The sequence below is a fragment of the Sciurus vulgaris genome (genome assembly GCF_902686455.1).
Source record: "Sciurus vulgaris genome assembly, chromosome: 8".
In the NCBI taxonomy this organism is placed as follows: Eukaryota; Metazoa; Chordata; class Mammalia; order Rodentia; family Sciuridae; genus Sciurus; species Sciurus vulgaris.
The window spans coordinates 107,210,718-107,231,571 of record NC_136468.1 but is presented as its reverse complement, the minus strand read 5'-3'; the positions used below and the strand labels follow the sequence as shown (position 1 = coordinate 107,231,571).

The following is a 20,854-nucleotide window of genomic DNA, read 5'->3' as shown; positions in this document are numbered from 1 at the left end:
GTTCTTAACAGGTGGTGGTATGAGGTCATGGCCTCTAGGTGTGTGTCCTGCCATTCCATGATTTGGGGAGTAATAAGTTATAATCTTGGAATTGTGGTCTTGATCATGGAAAATACTAATTAACAGAATAGATGGCTTCTTTCTCCCACTGATCTATCTCTCCCTCATTAATCCATTCATTTTATAAATATTTGCTTCTGGGGACCTCTGGTGTTTGTCTGCCATGTGCTGGGGACACAAAGGTGCAGAGGGGTCTCTGGTGATGGAAATTGCACTCTAGTGTATTCTGGTGGCATAGTCTGCTTTGCTTCTGAGCACTGACCCAGGGAGAGGATGGGGATGTCACATGCATTGAACATTTGTTGCTGCCTTCTCCTTCCTGCCTCATTCTTTGGGGTGTTGATTTCATAACTACCCAGTCACTTCCATGTCCCTTTAACTTTGGCTGGACAGTTCTTTTTAAGGAAAGGTTGTCAAATATGCGCACATAGAAAAGGGGGTCATGAACCCTACACCTTTTGGATATTTCCTGTGCCTCGGGGTGACATATCTGCTTATGAAAGTCATGAGACTTTCTGCAGGAGCTCCTGGTGATGTAAGCCCAAAGAACATTGTATCTCCATGTGTTTTCCTGGGACAACCACAAGGATATTGGAAATTTTAAACTATAAAATAGTCCTCATGGCATCATTCCTAAGAGTGAAAAATTGGAGACAAGGTTCAGAAATAGGGGGATATTTTTCTCCAACTGGATAGCTGGATACCACACAGCTGTTAAAAATTACATTGCAGAAGAAAATCAAATGATATAAATGTGGAATAAAGTAAGGGGAATCCATCCTGTGACTAATGTGGATTATGTTGGGTTGTGAGGGTGGTAGTGTAAGACTGGACCCATCTGAGTCTTTTTGTAGGTATCTATTTTCCGAGTGGTGGTGCCTACCTGTAATCCCAGTGACACAGGAGCCTGAGGCAGAAGGATCATAAGTTCAAGGCCAGCCTCAGCAACATAGAGAAACCCTCATCATTAATGAGATCCTGTCAAAACAAAAACAAAAACAAAAACTGGGAATATAGCTAAGCACCCTTAGGTTCAATACTCCCCAGTACCAAATATTAAATAATTAAATAAATAAAAATTCTCTGAATGTTTTTACAAGAAAATTATTTACGTTTATCGTAAGAAAGAAAATAAGGTTGCATTTATTTTTTAAAAAGCTCCAGCAGTTTCTTAAAGCTGTCTTCCCAGTAACAGTTGGACCTTAGACTGCATCTGTGGCAGGGTGGGGGCATTAGAGGGGGCTCCTGACTCTCAAGCAGTGAGCTGGCACCCATGGGAAGGGGTGGGGGTGGCCTCATGTTCCCCCTGCAGAAGGCTGTGTCTGTGATTTGCTTCTGCTCACCTGCAGACAGCTTCTGTGGCTCCCACTCTCCATTGCTCCTCACAGTGCAGACTGACTATCTTATTGTTATTTTCAGATCCAATTTGTACTGGACAGCTGACCTCTCAGAATGTAGGAAAGCATGGGGAGGGGGAGTTGGTGCTTCCGAGAGGTTCCTATGTTCTAAACCTGGCCTCCCGCCCCTCAGTCACACCCACATTGAAGCCCCTGAGTGGGGGGCATGGATGTCACTGTTTTAAACTGCACTGTTTTAAATGTGTCCAATGCTCAGCCAGTGAGATTGCCCTTTGGCAGCACTGAAGGTGACTTTCTATCCACAGGTATTTGGCACAGTGGAGAGGGGCAGCTGGCTGTGGGCCCAGGGACCTATCCTGGATGAATGTTTCTGCTGACTAACTAGATGACCTTGATCTGTTAAAAGGGAACATTTCAGTAAGGAATTGAGTAAAATCACCCTTGTGATTTTTATCTAAGTCAATATGTTACATGTGTGGTATGCTGACATTATTTTGTCATGGTTACGCATGCACAGTGCTCCAAGACCTCTCTCTATACCTTTTCTGGTTCATCCCTCTGAGTCTGATTATTCCAGGCTGGTCCAAGTAAAGGTTGTGCTGTCCATGACAGAAGAGTTCATTCACTCTTGGTTCTAAAGGACCAACTTCACCTTTCTCGGGACAGGGTAAGGTGTGGTCCTGACCTGAGATGTGTAATGGTCTCAGTGTTCCCTGGGCAGCCCTCTTGCCCAGCTGGACAGGCCAGACAGGAGTACATTGGACCCTCCAAGGTCCTGTGACTGTTGTGCTCAGGGACAGGCTGGCTGCAGGACTGGGGTCTACCTTTCTGGCCCCGTTTGCCAACATCTTTGGGTCTCCAACCTTCTTGGTGGCTTCACGGCTCCCCTTGGTCCTATGTATCATGCAGATAAGGTCCTATGTCTGCCTACTGGGGATTTAGGGTGGGGCATAGTTCCTCTGATGCATGTCTGTGCTGTGCCTGTAGGATTGGCCTCCAGGCTCAAAGCGGGACTTCTGCCAGGGGAACAGGACACTGGAGAGTGGGCTTAGCACAGGCTGCTGACTCCCTCCCACAGTGGAGAGCACTCAGACCTCAGTCCCATTACAAGTGTTCTCTGCCTTCTAAAGAAAGCTGTTCTTCCTCTGCCCTGCTGTGTTCTTCATCTGTGGGTGATGAACCCCCTGTTTGGTTATTCCTGGATGGTCACCACCTGTAGTGGGGGACTCTCCTTTGGGATCTTTCTTATCTAATAGACACATAATAATGTTACATATTTAGGGTAATCAGCATAATGTTTCCATATATGTGTACAACTTATAAAGATGAAATCAGGGTAATTAGCACGTCTGTCACCTCACACATTTATCATTTCTTTGGGGTAAAAGCATTCAAAATTCCATCTATTTTGAAAGATACATTATTATTGACTATCATCAGCCTATTGTGCTATGAAATTCAGAAACTTATTCCTCCTATCCTGCTATAATTCTGTACCAGGTTCTTGATGGTGTTTGTGAGTTCCAGGTTCCCAGGACTTGTGTGTTCTCTCTCAATATAAAATCCTCAGGGCCACATGGCCACCCTGGCTGCCGCCCTGTGGAATGCAGGAGCTTCCCCATCACTCTGTCTCATGCATTGTAAAATGCAGGAGTTAGATGAGGACTCAAGATGACCACCTTATTTCAGGGGCTGGGCTGGTGGCAGTGGGCAGGGCTGGTGACACCTGTGGGACTTGGGTCGTGGTACTTTGCTGATATCATCTCAGTCCCTGCTGGGTTCCTGTGAGGGCAACAGGATCAGCCCATTTCACAAAAGTGAAAACTGATGCTTAAAAGAATTGAAAGTCCTATCGGTGTCCTCCAGTCTGATGAGTGTGGCCAGTTATCTGAATCAGGACAGATGGTCCTATTAAGGCTCCCAACCCCCACTGCCCTCCGTGCTTCCCGCCTCAAGGTGGGCAGATGAGGCCTTCCATTTGTCCTTATCTTGAGGTGGGGTCCCTTTGCATCTGGCCCGGAAGGTGACCACATGTGACTAGCAGGCACCGCAGTGCCCAGTGAGGAGGGGTACAGGGGACCTGAATGGTGCTCTCCCCACCTCTCTTCCCATGTCATGAAGTAATCAAGAAAAGTAAAACAACATAGGTACATGTAAGGCATAGTTATAAAACGAGCACGTGCACGTTTCCCTGTCAGTTTCAGGGACATGACTGACCAGGTCATGATGAAGTCCGGTTTAAGCAGCTGCAATGGGCGCCTCTGACAGCCAAGGACAGAGGCTGGTGTTCTGGACTGGCTGCTGCCTGATAGCTGCCCTTCCTCTCCACCCTGAGTGCTAAGTGACAGATTCAACCCAGCCTCAGGGAGGTTGGGTGCCCTTTAAAGTCCCCGCTGTCACCAAGATCCATCCTGAGTGGAGTCCAGCCACAATCTCCCTTTTTGTTTTGGTCTCCAGGAAACTCAGAACCGGTCGAACACCTAGTTCCTTTAGCTGAAGAACTTTTATGACACAGTCCGCTCCACCCACCCCCCTCTCGCTCTATCTCCTACCCCCCGCTCCCTCCCCCATTCCGTCTTTGACCCTGGATTTGTGCACTTGTTTGTTAGTGTGTTTTTAAAGTTTTCCATCGTTTTTAATGAATTTATTGATGAGTCACCTCAAATTCTGCTTGGAATGAGGTGGAACAAAAATGAACTAAAGAGAGAAACAGAGAACAGGCGGGAAGGAAGGAGAGGGAAAGGAGGCAGGTAGATGCCAAGCATTGGGTAAGCTCTGGGATGCAGGGGTGAGCACCTGCTTTTCCAAGAACTTGTGGGTTTTTTAGTCCTGGGGGTGAACAACCACGGCTATGCCTGTGTTTCTGCACCTGTGGAAGGTAGATCTACTTGGAGGCTGGATCTGGACTGGTCCCCAGAAGGATGCAGCCTGCTCAGCTTCCTGGTCAGGCAGCTCTGCCTGGACAGCACTGCTCTTTTTCCACAGGCCCTTGGGAGGTTGGCCCGCAGCCTCGGGCTGCCATCGTCCTTGCCTGTGAGCAAGCATGCGTACTCACCTTGGGGCTGGGCGCACCTGCCTGCTACTTCTGCCTGTGATCTTGGAGCCTCCACACTTGGAGGGCTTGCCCACTTACCAAGGCTCTCCAGCCACCCCACTTTGCCTAGAAGAGGAGGCTTAGACTTCGACTAAAAGCAGCAGAAGGAGCCATGCAATAGGAGGAGCTGCTTCTGGAAGGAGCAGCAGCCCTGACCACACAGCCCCTGCTGAGCACAGTGAGTTCCTGCCTCCCAGCCGGCAGCCTCCCAAGAGGTGAGGGAGGCCTGCTTCGCCTTTGAGGACAGCCCTTGCTGCCTTTCCTGGGAAGTTTGTTTTGTGAGAATAGCAAAGGGGAACATCATATTTTGTTGTAAATGCTCACTTCTCTGTTGCTTCTTCGGCCAGGGCTTGCCTGCCCCTCTCCTTGTTCTATAGACCTCAGTCCCCTCATTCCATATGGTTCTAAACAAATTAGACCTCCTGAACAGGTGTCAGGATTCTGCAGATCTGGTTTACAAATACTCATAGAAATAATCCCAGTCTGAGCTAGATGTTGTTTCTCATAGTTGAGCTCAGTGGTGAAATGTTATTTTAGTTTCCCAGATTGAGTTGAGCATATTTTAGTTTCACAATTTCTGGAATCACTGCTCAAGTTTAAGAGAAAAAAAAAAAATCAAGTCTGGTAATTCTGATGATGATGATGATGATGATGATTATTATTATTATTATTTTAGTATTCCCCTTCTGGAAAGGAATAAAGGGTACTGACTGTGTGACTTCTGAAAAATCACTTGCCCTCTCTAAGCTTTATAACTTCCCTCTGTTAAATAGGGGCTGCAGTCAAAGCTACACTATGGTGATTATTGAGTCTACACTAGACTGAAGAATGATTTGTGGGGAAAATTCATTTCGGGAGCCTCCTACCTGCCTAGCACACAAATAAAATGATTGGATTAGTGGCTAATATTTATTTAGCACTTATCTTTGAAGCCTTTTACATGTGATAACTTATTTAATCCTGCCAATAATGATATTATTATCTCCCTTTCTCAAATGAGGAAACTGAGTCACAGAGAGGTGCATACATTCCCAAGGTTAGATGGCTAGTCAAAGAGTGGAACTGGCTTCCAACCAGGGCATTAAATTGCCAAGCATGTGTGCATGTCCCCCTTGACTCTCTCTGCTGGGGAGTGGAGGAATGAGTGAATGGACACATGAATGCTTTGTCATCCAAGTGTGGCTGATTGTTGCCTTTGAAAATAGTTCCCATTTTATTTTTCCTTTTGCCCTGGGAAACAAAGCAGAATGTGCCGAGGTGTCTCAGCCAGGTCTGTGTAATTATCCCCGCCCCTGGTTCTGGGATCTCTGTGTCGTATCACTGAGCCATGAAGTCCAGCTTCCTTGTGGCTTTGGCCACTGCTATTGTTCCTTTTCATGGAGCCGTGTACAGTGCAGCCTGTCAGCACTGGTCAGGCTGCTGGAGCAGTGCACAGGCCTGGTCACACTGGGGAAGCTGGCATTGGTCACATGTTCAGGCCTTGCCCAGCTTCTTAGCATGGCATGCAGAAAAGGGCTTTCTTTCCTATCTCTTCCCTAAAAGCCCGCAGGGATGAGGGGAGGCCGGCAGTTGGGTGCTGATTTTCATCTGCCCTGCTTCATGGGTCTTGGCTTCCCAGAACTTTGTTGGCTTTGGGTGAGTAACAGTGAGAGCTGCTTTGGCCAGTCCTGCAGAGTAGAGACCTGCTCCCTGTGGGCAGCCTCTGGAATGGGGGATTCAGACATCTGCTCCATGTTGCTCCTGTCAGGGAGGTGAGATGTGAAGAAGACCACTAATCATCTTGGGATGACAAGAGAAAGCTTGAGTAAGAATAGGTTATGGTAGCCAGGACCTGTGCAGGCACAGGATACCAAGCCCAGCTCAGAACCCCACAGTTTATAGCTCTGTATGCCTACATCACACCTTTGTGCTTCTGATCTGCTCAAACTAATACTTAGGCTCATCATGTTCCCTGGGCGATGTCTTCCTACATAAGCTGCCAGTTTTATTTTTTGCATATGCTCATGGAGTCTTTGGAGTTACTAGTAGAACTTGGATATGTGGACAGTCTGTGCTTTGTGCTGTGGGTGCAAGGGCTTTCATATAAGGGAGCAGAGTTGTGAGGTGGTACAGAGAATAACTGAGGCACACTGTGACAGGAGGCCAGCTCACTAAGGGACTCCCAGGCCAGGCCATCCTTCATTCTATGACAGTGATGCGCCTGTGAAGGATGCTCCATTTGGAACCCTGTGCTGCATTAATTGCACCACACAGATGTTGCTTGCTGCAGATGAGCTGCACCCCCCAGTCTGCCTGCCACTTGCAACGTTGCACCCATTCAGGCCCCTGAGCCTGTGTGTACCTGCTGTCACACACAGGGCAAGCAGCCCGTAGCTTCCCCTGAGGCCTGACCTTTTCCCCCCTTGTAGCAGGATGCCTTTAACTGAGTAGTTCTCTCTAGGGCATTTAGCCCTCCCTTCTCTTTCTCCCGTGACAACACCATGTGACAGAATCCTAAAGAACACATTGTTGTAGATACTGATGATGTATTTATTCAGTGTAGACCCTGATGTGCAAAAGGCCTCACTGCTATACCTTCCACAGGGACCTTACTGAGAAGGTTGTTGTAATTATTAGCCAATTTTTACCTATTAGGAATCAGAGGCACAGGGAATGTGGGGAACCTACCCAAAGTCACACAGCCTATTCATGGTGGGGCACAGAAAAAAACCCTGGCCCTGCAGCTCCATGTAACAGGATCTTTGTCACTCATTCTGCTGGTCTGTCTTCTACATGCCAGGTGGCCCTGCTCCCTGGGGCTCTGGATCTATGCCACGTTTGGTCCCTGGAGGGAAACTGATGGTCTGAGTCATTGGGAGCTGGAACGGCTCATTATGGCTATGTATTCTGGGCCATCCCTGAGTGGCTGTGCACTGACAGCCTCCAGGGCTGGACTCCAGGTTGGAAAGACTTTTAATGTTGGTGAGATGTCAGAGGGTGGGCATGGGTGAACAGTTCAGGTAGGGCAGCTGCAACCAGCATTCACCTGTTGTGGTCCAGGCCTATCACAGTACCTGGGTCAGACTTCTCTAGGCTCTGCTTGGTATTTGTGACCATCAGGACTTGCTACTGTATCATTCTTGGGTTAGATTTTTTTTTGAAACATTACTTTTCACAGACGCCTATAGGAAACGAGGAATATAGTGCTCAGGGATGGTTATTGGAAGCCCAGAATGTACATTGAGGTAAGACTGACAGTCCTTGTTGGTCTGGGCATTGGTAGCCTTAGGTGTGATAATAGCATCCTGGCCTCAAAATCTTACAGCAACTTCCCCTACATTCGCGGGGAAATATCCCTAAACCTCTAGTGGATGCCTGAAATTTCAGGTAGTATCAAACCCACATACTTCTTTTTTCTACTATATGTATATATCTATAATAAAGTATGATTTATAAAGTAGACACAGTAAAAATTAACAATAATAGTAAAATAGAATAGTTATAATGACATACTGTATTAAAACATTGTGACCTATCTTTCAAAATAACTTTCTATACTGTGCTCACCCTTCTTTGATGATGTGAGACTATGTAATGTCTGCATGATAAGATGAGGTGAGGTGAGGTGATTGGCACAGACTCTGTTAATGCAGCACTGGGGTACTATGTAGATTACTTGCACATAAACTCCATGATAACTTTGTAGGTGATCACATAATTGAAATGACTAGTGAGTGACTAATGGGTGGGTAGCATATACCATGTGGATATGCTGGACGAAGAATGATTCATGACCTAGCTGTGACAGCATGAGTTTTCATCACAGTATTCAATGCAGTTTAAAACTAATTAATGTTTTGTATCTGGAATTTTCCATCCAATATTTTCAGATTATTTTTGTCTACAGGTAATGGAAATAACAGAAAAGAAATCATGGATAAGAGGAACCCCCATAGAGGTGCCTTTTCTATGAAATGTCAGTAGTTATTAGCCTATATCACTTTCTGTGCTTTATAGTAAAATTTAGGGGGTGATGGTCTCCTGTGATGTATTGACTATACCTTGTCCTTTGAAAAGTGAAAGTGTCTGCTAATGATACTGGTTAACCTGTTATAGGAATAGGTCTAGGTTTGGATTCAAGGCATTGTAGGATGTTTGGACGAGCCATGGTTCTGGGGACATGGCCCATGCCTTGTGACATTGGGCACCTTGTGCTGTGTGATGATGGAGTACTTTGTGCATCTCGATGGGCATGGAGTAGGTAGGTGGTTGTTGGATTCCTCCAACCCTGTATCATGGTACTCACGTCTTTAAGCTTGTGGTTTCTTGGCCACAGGGTGGAGATGCTCAGTCCTTCATTCTTCACTGCAGCTGTTAAACACGGAGCAGTGACCTTCCCGGGAGAGGGAGACACTGTACCTTTCAATATGGGCACCTCACGGTAACATACAGTGCAGAGCTAGAGGAAAGTGGCAAGTGCATATTTGTAAGCATCAGATGATTCTGGACATTTTGTCTCCATAACATGAATGTCCTCATAATGGGGGCATCATTGCCCCATTCCACAGATGGACCCATAAGTACCCTGGCCCAAGGTTTCACAACTGGTGGATGGTAGGATGCATAATCATACTCCAGTCTGCCTCATGCCAGATTCTGTTCCTGTTCTGTGAGCTTTTAGAGATTTTAGATTTGTCAAAATAGTCAAAAATGATGTAACTGAAAACAAAACCCTATACCTGCCAGAGTTGGGCAGGCTGTTCTTAATGACAAGCTTGTCCTAGAACTGACCTGCCTCTCAGGAGTAGGGATATGTGGGAAGCTTCCAGATCTTGCCTCTAGAAAGGTGCATGGAATGTACTGGAAGCTCATCCACCTTGGAGGATTGGGAAGTCTCTGTGGGATCCTGAGACTTTATGGGTGGTTTTGTAGCAGAGTGAGTGGTGACCTGTCCTTCATGTTCCCCCCAGTGTCTGTGTGTGTATTAGAGGCTGCTGGACATTTTGGTGAGCATGTGTGCTTGTTCATGGCCAGCTGGTGGCCAGCAGGGTGTTGATAGTCTGGCCAAGAGAGCGGCTCTATTGAACCCTGTTTTGAAAACATTCTTAGGTTACAGTCTCCTGAGAATTTCCGGTGACTTTATCACTCCTAGTAGTGCTGCTCTCGGGACTCCTGGACCCTCATAATCTCTTTCCTCCTTACATAGATGCGCTTGGTTCTCCAAGTACCCAAAGGTCTGCACCCAAATGTGCAGTGACCTCTGAACCCCAGACCTTGCTTCTCACAGGGTCTGCCCTCCTGAGGAAGAAGTTGCAGTTTATGATGGGAAACATTGTTCTCATAGAGATATTGTACTCAGTCTCACTGAGAGCCCACCTGCTGGTCTTGGCAGTGGGGTGCTGCAGGCTGGGGGACTGCAGGGTGATGCACTGAAGGATGGCACAGTAGGGTGGTCCTCCATGGGGCATTGCACTGCAGGACAGGGTGCTGTGGGACCACTGTGAACAGCAGGCTTTCCAGCAAGTCCTGTGTGAATTCCTAATCCAAGGTGAGGTAGGGACACGAACTCGCCCTGGAAGGATGAGAATGATAATGTCCCAGCACTGCAGGGATGCAGAGATCCAGCCTGAACTTGGGTCCAGCCATCCGATGTGGTGCCCTTGTCCTTGGCTATGAGATCTGTCTAGTTTCTCCCAATGAAGAATGTCTTTGCTTTCATGCTGTCCAGCCCCTGTCCCCCACCCTGTGTGTGACATGCAAAGTGTGCACAGGGTTCTGTCCCTCTTACTAATTGTGACGTGTGTTGATACAGAATCTCATGCTGATGGCACTCATTATCCTCCCTGAGATATAGATGGCCTCCTGGGTTTCTAGTTGCAAATTGCTATTGCTACATTTGTTTGAAATAACAAACAATAACATCCTTAGTGAAAGAAATTAATAACTTCAAAATTTATTAATTTTTAAATTAATAATTGCAGAGTCCCTTTGGGCAGTTTACCTAATTCTCTGATGGTGACCCTCCTCTTTGCATCTTACAGACTTGTGGGTTCCAGGGCTAGAATGGCCCCCATATGCTTGGTCTGCGGCAGTCATTTTATCAGAAGTGATTGATGAGTAGAGAGTTTGGTGACCTCCTGAACCCACAGCGTCACATAACTGGGATGGGTGTCTAGGTCTTGCTGGGGAGGCTCCTGTAAAGGGCAGTGAAGCCTGGAACTGGTTAGTCCTGGCCGGGTTGCTGTTCTCAAGTTTAACCTTAGCCAGGATTCTGGCTCTGCCTGTCCCTCCTCCCTCCTTTTGTTTTAGCACCTGTGGAAATTGAAGGCTGTGATAAGCACAGGCCAACCAGGACACAGGTGAGGGAGGCGTGGGCTGGTCACAACTGGCAGGAGACTTTGCTACCTGAATTTTTTACCCTCACACAGAGGGCACCTTGTGCCTGTGTCTCATGGGAACTCTGCTCAGGGAAGGTTTGACTCTGATCGCTGTCAGTGCTGGTGGGTTCATAAAGCACAGCATCTTGGGAAGGCTTCCAAGGATGGGAACCTGCAACGCTCTCTGCTAAGCATCAAGAGAAAGTGGATTGGCCACACAAAGCATCAAGAGAAAGTGTGTGGGATTGGTATCCACTAGTAGAGATTTTCCTAAATTTCTTGTAGAAGGTTAGGATTCAGGGTTTTTCAGGAGTCAGGATATTTCTTTAATAAATTTTCAACAAGTTAGTGTCTCTTTCATTCTAAGAGCATGAAATACACTGTGGTGGATGAACAGAGATATGTTAGCTTTTTGTTGCTGTGATCAAAGTACCTGACAAGAACAACTGAGAGGGGGAGTATCTATTTGGGCTCAGGGTTTCATGGGTTTGGTCGTGGTTGGCCAATTCCATTGCTCTGGGTATGAGATGAGGCAGAACATCACGGTGGAAGGTTGTGGTGGAGGAAAACAGTTCAGCTCAGGGCAGACAGGCAGCCGAGAGGCAAAGCACCAGGGACAAAATATAAATGCCAAAGACACACCCTAGTGACTTCCCTGGCCACCCCCCACCTGCCTATAGTCACCACCTAGTGAGTCCATTCAAATTATTAATCAAATGGGTTTCGAGCTCTCATAATTTAATTATTTCCTCTCTGAACATTCTTACATTAACAGGAGCATTGGGGGAACACCTCAAATCCAAACCAAAATGTAGGTTCAAGTGTAGGTGTTCGCTTTACTTTCAAATGAAGATGCACCATGACACTATATCCCTGTGTCACCTTGTGTCACTGACTAGAAGGGTGTTTGATAAACTGCTGGCCACCCTTCCTGTTGAGTGTGGGGTTTGGCTCTCCTCGTCTTAGTTTAAGTCAGAGCCTCCTGAGCAGCTGAGGGGCGTTCTAGCCCAGGGTGTTACAGGCGGCCTGCCATAGGAGCAACTGCACTTAATTCCCAATGTAACCTGTGGGTAGTTCAGAGGGATTCCAGCAGATCAGATCTCTAACGCTGGGTTATAAGGGACAGGTCAGTTCAGCCGCTATTTCTTTCTTCTCTCTGTCACAGCCCTAGAATAGATCCCCCTAGGAATGGCCTCTTCCCCTCATCGATGCTCATTCGATGTGGGGCAGACGAGACAGTGCACACAGTAGACCTGTGGGGTGGAGGTTCACAGGTGCTCATGCTGTGTTGCTGTGTGATTCTAGGTATACTGTCTTTCCAGATCCTCCTGTCTCAACAGGGATAGCGGTGCCCGTGTCACAGGGCTTGGGCTGGGATCTGGTAGCTACTGAGTACCAAACTGATCTTGCAGGTGGCTAGGCCTGGGCTTGTGCTTCCAGGCAGGGGACATGTGACTGGCACACAGCAGTCTGGGACTGGGGTATATATGAGCATTCAGCTCTCTGTGACCTTGGAGGATGGTCCTCAAGAGTACCAGATCTTGCCTCAGTTTTTGCTGGGGGTAGAGTTAAAAGTAGGCTGATGGGGCACAGTGGTGCATGCCTATAATTCCAGCGGCTCAGGAGGCTGAGGCAGGAGGATTGCAAGTTCAAAGCCAGCCTCAGCAAAAGCAAGGTGCTTAACAAATCAGTGAGACCCTGTCTCTAAATAAAATACAAAATAAGGCTGGGGATGTGTCTCAGTGATTGAGTGCCTCTGAGTTTAATACCTGGTAGATATTAAAAAAAGTAGATTGTATGGGGAGTGGGTTGAGTTCCTCGCTGCCACACTCCCACCATCCCTATGTAGAAGCTGGGGAAAGCGTTCCTCTGGGTGGTGTCCTGGGCAATAGGTGGCCATGTGCACCTTAGGTGGAGCCTTTATTGTGGAATGCTTTGCTTATGTGGCCTTTGTATAGTTTGATGCTCTTCCTGACTTTGGGCCAACTCAAGATATAGGGTCTCCACTGGTGGCAGCACAGTGAAGTTTCCTCCTGTTGACCTCAACCTTTGCTATTATGTAATTCTCGATTTAAAAAAAAAAAATTGTTTGGCAGTGATTGCAAGGGGCCTGAGTTAAGGTTTTGAGCATAGAATCATTCTCAGAGGACTCTATTGGAACAGAATAGTCTTTGCCCCTGTCTGACTGTGCCCCGCTACTCTGCAGCTGAGGAACAAGTCTTGGGTTCCCTCAGGGATACCCATATTTGTGCATCCTCAGACCTTTCACCCTTTTCTCCTACCTCCAGGGCCCTGTGTAAGGGAGGATGGCATCCTCCACACCCTGTCACGCGGGTGCCAGCATTTAACAGTCACACATCTTCTCTGTGTATTTGTAATCTTGGAATGAGTGAGAACTAAGTGGTTCGGCCAATGAGTTATTGTAAATTCTGTTGATGTTACCAAACAGTACGAATCATGGTAAAATTATAAGTGTGATTTAAGCTCTGAAACTATGGAATACCTGAAGGAATTAAGTAAGTGGGTATCTTCGTTTTCTATTCTATAACTGAATACCACAGACTAGGTAATTTATTAAGGGTAAAGGTTTGTTCCAAAGTCAAGGGGCTGCCTCTTATAAGGGCCCTCTTGCTGTCAGGAATCCTCTGCAGAGTCCTGAGACAGCTCAGGATGTCAGTCACATGGTGAGAGGAAGCGTCACATCCAGGAAACAGCTGAATTGCCTGTTAAGAGCAGACCTGCTTTCCAGATAAACACTTGATTCATTAATCCTTGACTGAAGCAATCCATTCATGAAGGCCAAGCTCTAATCACTTCCTGAAGGTCCTGCTTGGTCCCACCTCTTAAAAACCTCACAATGAGGATTGAATTTTAATGTGAGTGTTGATGGAGACAAATCATATTCAAAACATAACATTGGGTTCTGACATGGCCTTGCTAGATTAGTGACTGTCTTTTGGATATGTGTCTTAGCAGCCGTAGAGCCTATTATCAGGTTGTGACAAGTTCATCTATGATCCAGGACCTTGGTAGTTCAGACACAGGCCATTTTCTCCTTGGGGACTTTAGAAACTTTGACAAATGCAACTTTTTTTTTTTTTTTTTTTTTTTAATGTAAGTGGAACCCTTTGGTTAAGCTGAGAGTTTCTCATGTGGGGATTGGTTATTTATGATTGCGCCTTAGGAGCTTTTAATTTAGCCTTACAATACATTAAACTAAACAGACTCCTGGCATCTCATTGCCTTGCCTTCTTGCGGAATTGAATGCATTTTACTGCATTCAATTGGGCCCTGTGCTAAAATCCAGGGTGTTTTAGCTAAAATTCAGTATATTCTTACTAATTGCTGAGCTCTTATAATCAGCTGTATGTGATTATAAGCCCTCAAATCTGCCCATTTTACAGATAAGGAAACTGATGGTGAGGGTGGTGGCTTAAGCCCAGATTCAGTGCAGCTCCAAAACCTGAGTTCCAGATATTTATTCAACTTTATTAACTCATTCATTTTGTTGCTGTGATGTGACTGTGGAGTCTGGAGGTCACCCATTCTCCAGCAGGGCAATGACTATAGTCACATGGTTAGCTTGCAAAATGACAAAGTCCCTGTGCCAGTGATTTGGGTGATTGACTAGGATTAGTGCTGAGTCCAAGAGAGATAATGTCACATCAGGAAGCAGCCTTGGAGGTTGAACTGGGAAGAAAGGTCTGGGGCAGCAGGTCCAGGTGGTCTGGCTGGACTCTAGCTGCAGGGGAGGGCTCCATTCAAGCCACTGTATCCTCTCAGCCAGCACAGAGTTTGAATGTGATTCTAGTTTGGTGAGGACTCTCCAGTTCCAAGACCTTTTGACAGTACCCTTCTTAACTGCCTTGCCCAGAAGTCATCTAATTTGGGACAGAGGGCATGAGGCAGCCCCTTGAATGTTGAGCAAGAGTACTGGATACTGTGTTGGGAGCTGAAAGTGCCTCAAGGCTGGCTGTAGGCATGGTGGCTTTCTTTCTCTATTTTACTCATAATCTGTGCTCCTAGTAGAAAAGGAAGAGTGCATGTAGAAGGAAAATAAGAAGGAAATGATGTCATGATACATTTCAGAAACAGACTACTGCTGAATCAACCTGCATTCTGATCATGTGTCCACATGTGCTGTACCTGTAAGTGTATATGTGTGTGAAATATATGCAGACAGTCCCAACTTACAATGGTTGGACTTCGTTCTGACTGGACTGGCAATGTTTGGAACTTTATGATGTTGGCGAAGTGAAAAGTATTCATTAGTAACTTACTTCACATTTTGAATTTGGATTTTCTCCTGGGCTAGCAATATGTGGTCTGACCATTTCTTGAGGATGCTGGGTAATGGCAGCCACACCTGCTCCCAGTCAGACATGTGTTCACAAGGGGAGATGACTGACAATACACAGTGTTGCTGTGTCACTAAGCCAGGATGTATGTAACATTAGGTGGATTCAATGCATTTTCAACCAAGACATTTTCCATTTGCATGATGTGTTCATCAGGACTGACCCCGTTGTAAGTCAGGGCGTGTCTGTGCTCTTCTTTCTTTGCTGATAGTCTACCCTCACCTTTGGTAGTCCTGTTTGCTGTTATATTTCTCAGGCATGTCAGTACATCCATCATCTTCTACAGAGCAGCAGTTTCCTCTTGGGGTTCTTTTCCTAATGAAATCTATACATAATGCTCAACTCCTATCCAACTCTGCCTTTTGCAGTTGTCTGAATACTGGGGTAGTGGGCACCCTTGTCCATACCAGACCTTTCCTTAGGATCTGTTCCTTGCATTGATGGGTCACATGCTTCCATATGCCTTTTATACCTTCTAAATGCCTTTTGCACACACTGTCAGTGTCCTCCAAAATGAATCAGTTTGCATTTTACCAGTGCTTATAAAAACCTTTTTTGAAATTTTGGTTTTTACTGTTCTAATAGGAAAAAAAAAGATCATATTTGACTTTGTTTAGGCTGAACCCTGAGAGGCTTTTTAGGTCAGGAATTCAGTGGGATTAGCAGAACCTGTCTGGAGCTTCCCATGGCTTTTTGGGCATGGGGGAGGGTGGACTCTGAGGTCAGGGTGGCAGGGCATGTATACTCAAGAATCTACTGGGTCAGGTTTGTCTGGTGGGGTCAACTTGTGGCAGACAGAGGTCCAAGCCAAGAATGGAATGATCTCAGTGACCCCTGAGACAGCCCTGTGAGACTGACCCTGTTACTGTCTTGACTTCAAAAGGGAGAGACCAAGGAGAAGGAGCGGGTAATGTGGATTTGAGAATGCTCCCTGTACCTTGGTGTATAGCAGAGTGTGTGCTGATTCCTGTTTCTGTCTGGGAGGCCAAAGTGACCATCTCTGGATTTGGAACTGGTGTTTAACTTTGGGTTAGATGATTCCTGGAGAATTTACTTTCTGTCTCCTTACTACACTGACTGGGGAGCACCAGATATAAGTTAGGGGTGTTTGAAGTGTCCATGTCAGTGGGATTCAGGTAGAAGTTTAAAGGCCTCTGCCTGTGAGAAGGCCCTGTGCTCCCTTACTAAATTGTCACCTAGCTTGTGACAGGAAGGGTATTCCAGAGTGACATGCAGTGTCTGCTCTTCTCCTTCCACTTGTATGGTCTTTGATGTGACCTCTATTTCTCTGTGCCCCAGTCTCCTGATTTCTGAAATGCTGAAAGTCATTTTTACTCATTAAATTGCTGGCCGTCGCTCCTGAAATAGTGTGCTGGTGTGACCGTGGTGTTTATCACATACCCTTTGCACATGCAGGCTAGAAACTGAACAGTTACCGTAACCTGCAGCTTTTATCCCTGTAGGATGGGCACTTTAAAAAGAGCAGATACAATTGAGAGCTCCCGAAGGTCTTTGGTTCTTTGAAGTAAACAACATGCCCCGTGGTATAATGGCAACAGTTGATTGGACTCCTCCTGCCCAAGAGAGCAAAGATGCATTTCTGCCTGCCCCAACCTGGCTAGAGGGTAGTCTTTGTGTAAACCCTGTCCTCCCGCCAGTTCATGGAATCATGTCACTGTGTGACCTGAAAAACCTTAATAGAATGGAGACCTTTTCCTGCAGGTGCTAAGGCAGTAGTGTCAATGTTTGACTTACTATTGATGATTAAACTGTGGGACAGCTGTCATTGTCCCTTCTTGGTGGTGTAAGTGCCATGTGGGTTGGCAGGGAAGGAAACATCAAAATGATTCGTGTCTTGTTATTTGCAGGCCCCAGGGAGCTCCGCACTGTCTTCTTCTCTGTGCTGTGATAAGCCTTCTCGGTGAGTGTCCCCATGGATAACACTCCTGTGTCTCTGGTGATGCATTCATCTCCAGAGGGGAGACTTGGACTTAATATTATTCTGTAGTAATCTTAATTTCTTTTTAAGTTTTAAAAATAATAATCAAGATGAGAGACATGGATTTCATGCCTGTTTCCTGAATGTGATATCTGGCCTTGGAAGCTTAGATTCTGGAAACACTCAGGATCATCTTCTTTTTCTTTCCAGTAATGAGGATTGAACCTGGAAGTGTTCTGCCACTGAGCCAGTCCCAATTCTTTTATTTTTTATTTTGAGACAGGCTGGCTCAGGCTGACCTTGAATTTGCCATCCTCCTGCCTCAATCTCCCCAGTAGCTTGGATCACAGGCTTGTTCCTGGGCTATGATTATCTTTCAATAGAGAATTTTATTGCCATGACCTGACTGTACACAGTGTAACTCCTATGGAGGGTTCCAGAGTTGATTAGAATGCACTAAAGGCGAGCTCCTTTCAAGGAGATGTCCCAGGACTTCCCTGAGCTAATGATCCACAAAGCCTTAGCAAGAGTTCATCTCTGTAAATTGTGATGACCCCAGGAGGCACATTAGTTTTTTGTTTCAAAAATCAGAGTTCAAGCCCAGCACGGTGGTGCACACCTGTAATCCCAGCTGCTTGGGAGGCTGAGGCAGAAAGATGGCGAGTTCAAAGTCAGCCTCAGCAAAAGCAAGGTGCTAAGCAACTCAGTGAGACCCTGTCTCTAAGTAGAATACAAAATTAGGTTGGGGATGTGACTCAGTGGTCACGTGCCCTGAGTTTAATCCCCGGTACACACCTCCCCCCAAAAAAAATCAGAGTTCAAGAAAATCAGATTTGATCTTTAAAATAATCCAGATATTTATCACCCATATCTGATGAATAAGATGGAGAAAACTAAAAAGCTCTTGATAAATGTTTAGGTACCAATTTGAACACATCAGCTTTAGAAAACAAATTTATGATTTTTGATATTTGATGTTATATCTTTTTTTAGGGTGTGATAATAGCATTGCATTTTAAGTAAAGAATGCTCTTTTCTGTTAACAATTGTTACTACAGGATTTTTAAGAGAATTTAGTATCTGAGATTGCTGCAGAGCAATAAGTGGTAGAAGACACCCCTGGGCTATTGTCAGGCAAGGGTTGGTTCTGTATTGATAATTTTAAAGTTGGGTGATAGGTTTGTTGGGTGATAGGTATGAAGATTGGAGAAATAATTTTTTGTTTTTGAATTTTTCAAAAAGATGAGAGGAAAGGAGAAAAAGAGACATGTAGTAGGAGTGGGAAAGAAATAGCAGCAACAGTCACAATCTAATACTGGTGGGAACCTCCCCAGGAACTGAAAGCACATTTCCCGTGACAAACTGTGACCCTCTTCTGGTTTCATCTCCTGGTGTCACTTCTTGGATTTGACCCAGTGCCACCTCTCCTGGGCACCACCCTCAGACCTAATGTCATTAGGGGCCCTTCATGAGTGAGGACCTGTGGGATCATGTGCCTCCTGGGGACCTGTGGGATCATGATGAAGCTATGCTGTCAGGAGGCCCTTGTCTCTGGAGTCATTTTGGGTTCCTGGGTCCCTGCACAGCCAACCCTCCCCATGTCCTCAAGTTCAGCTTCCTGGACATAACTTGGATATTTCTGTGTACCTCCCTCCTCCACTTGTTTTCATCATACCTGGATACCTGCCTCAGTCACCTGTACCCTGCATACAGGTAATCCCCTGGGTCCCAGCAGAGCCTAAATAGAAGAGAGACCCAGTCTGATAGAAGCCAAGGAACTTCTTTGTAATAGAGGAAACACTTCAATTATGTGGCCACTAAAATTCTGCCTTGACTCATCTCTCATGCCCCTTCCCTCATCATGTCCTCCATGATCTAACCTGTCCACCTTACCAGCCTCTTCCTTGGCCATATGTCTCCTGGGAGGCTACTTGCAGACAGGGGCTGCTCGCTGCTATTGACAGCCCTGGCCTCTGCCCATACCATCCTTACTGTCTGAAATGTTCTTCCTCTAGCTGCCTCTTACTGGCCCCTATGTCTCACAGGAGGGTTGAGGCTTTCTCTCCAAGGATTCAGTCTCTGAGCAAGCTCTTGGGGTGCCTGTGCATCCCACCATCCCCTGTGCCCAGTATGCTTTCTACCCAAGCCCCTGTGCTGCTGCTGTGAACTTCTCTACTTATTTCCTGCTAATACCTTGAATCAATCCAGTCTTGCCCTGCAGGGAATTATCAACCCAATCATGCCCTGCAGGGAATTTTAGAATCATTACACTCCTGTAAGGGAGAAATGCGTCAGAGATGTAACAGTCAGATTCCCAGGATGCCTGCTAGTCCAGTTCTCGTGCAGAAACGTGAGAGGGTGAGTGTTGGTCCTCTTTCTCTTTTCCCATTTGTGCACTGGTCCTTCTTCTCTCCAACAGGCTTGCAGCCCTAAGCCCCACCATGGAGGATGGTCATGAGCTGGACCTCACCTACATCACAGAGCGCATCATTGCCGTGTCCTTCCCTGCTGGCTGCTCAGAAGAGTCTTACCTACTCAACCTGCAGGAGGTCACTCGCATGCTCAAGTCCAAGCACGGCGACAACTACCTGGTGAGCAGGCAGGGTTCTCTGTGTCCATGGTGTGGTTCTAGGGGCCCACAGGGAGATGGGTCTTGGGCACCAGTCCCACAGTGGGTACTCTGAGCAGCAGGTGCTCACAGGACCCTCATTTATGACAGAGGACCAAAATCAGGTCCTGACTCACACAACCAGTTTAGCAGGGTGATCCTTTGCCCATCTGTGGCTTGCTTTGGGGAGGTGTTATCTACCACACAGGTGGCAGTCATGGACTCTTGAACAGATGGTCGCTTCCTCTGTTCCACACTGAGGGTGCTGTCTCATTAGGGAGTAGGCTCTCCAGTGCCCCAGTGTATCCCTTAGCCAGCCCCCTCTGGCTGGTTCCATGAGCAATCCCTGATATCAAAAAGCAACCCTGATTGTGGCTCTCCTCCCATGTACTAGAAGGCATTAGGGCAGGTGGCAAAGAAAAAAGATCTGCCTTGGGGCAAGCAGATGACTTGATTTCAAAACCCATGCCTGATATTGGTGGAGGGAGCCCAAATTTAGGCAAAACATGGAAGAACAGTTTCTCAGCCAACTTCTCCCTCCTGCTACTCCCTTGTTATCTGTTCCCAGGGTTGCTAGCCTCATGGACTCTCTTCTTCCTTCTGCTGTTGTAATCGCGATTGGGATTAAATTACAGCCTGCAAGCACCTTCTCTTAACTTGCCGCCTTATCTACTGTAAAACTAATCTTACTGTAGCCAACAAGGGGCTATTATCACCCTTATCACTTTTCTTCTCCATGACTAGGCTTGGAAACTCATGCCACAGAGTGGACATTTTCTCTATCCAAATCAGAGCAGCCTGGCTCACCTTTCCACAGCTTCTAGAACTGTCTCCTCTCTAGGGAGGGACTGGATCCCTTCCTAGAGGCCCCCTTTCTTTCTCCCCTGAAACCTGTCCAAGCTATGACCTACTCAGACGGGGAAGTGGACAGAGAAGGGGTGTCTCAGTCCTCAAGGTAGTCACACCTCTCAACAGGGCTCCCTCCTTTCCAGGCTGCTTCTGTTATCACAGAGGTGGTCTCTTTAGGACCTCAGCTCCCTCCTTGGGGAATTGCAACCCAGACTGATCATCCTAGCCCTTG

At 46.5% G+C, this 20,854-nt stretch overlaps 1 protein-coding gene across 5 annotated transcripts in view; it reads left to right on the top strand.

Moving 5' to 3' along the window:
* Positions 1-20,854, top strand: part of TNS3 (tensin 3) — a 268,106-nt gene that overhangs the window by 108,636 nt on the left and 138,616 nt on the right. For 4 of the 5 annotated variants that reach the window (XM_079149903.1, XM_079149899.1, XM_079149900.1 and 1 more), the window contains 2 exons: positions 17,095-17,147; positions 19,585-19,756. In XM_079149903.1, the coding sequence (XP_079006029.1) occupies positions 19,607-19,756 (150 nt within the window). In that variant the 5' untranslated portion in view covers positions 17,095-17,147; positions 19,585-19,606. Of the gene's footprint in view, positions 1-4,702; positions 4,728-17,094; positions 17,148-19,584; positions 19,757-20,854 lie in introns of those variants that run through there. The other variant, XM_079149902.1, reaches the window with a different exon arrangement.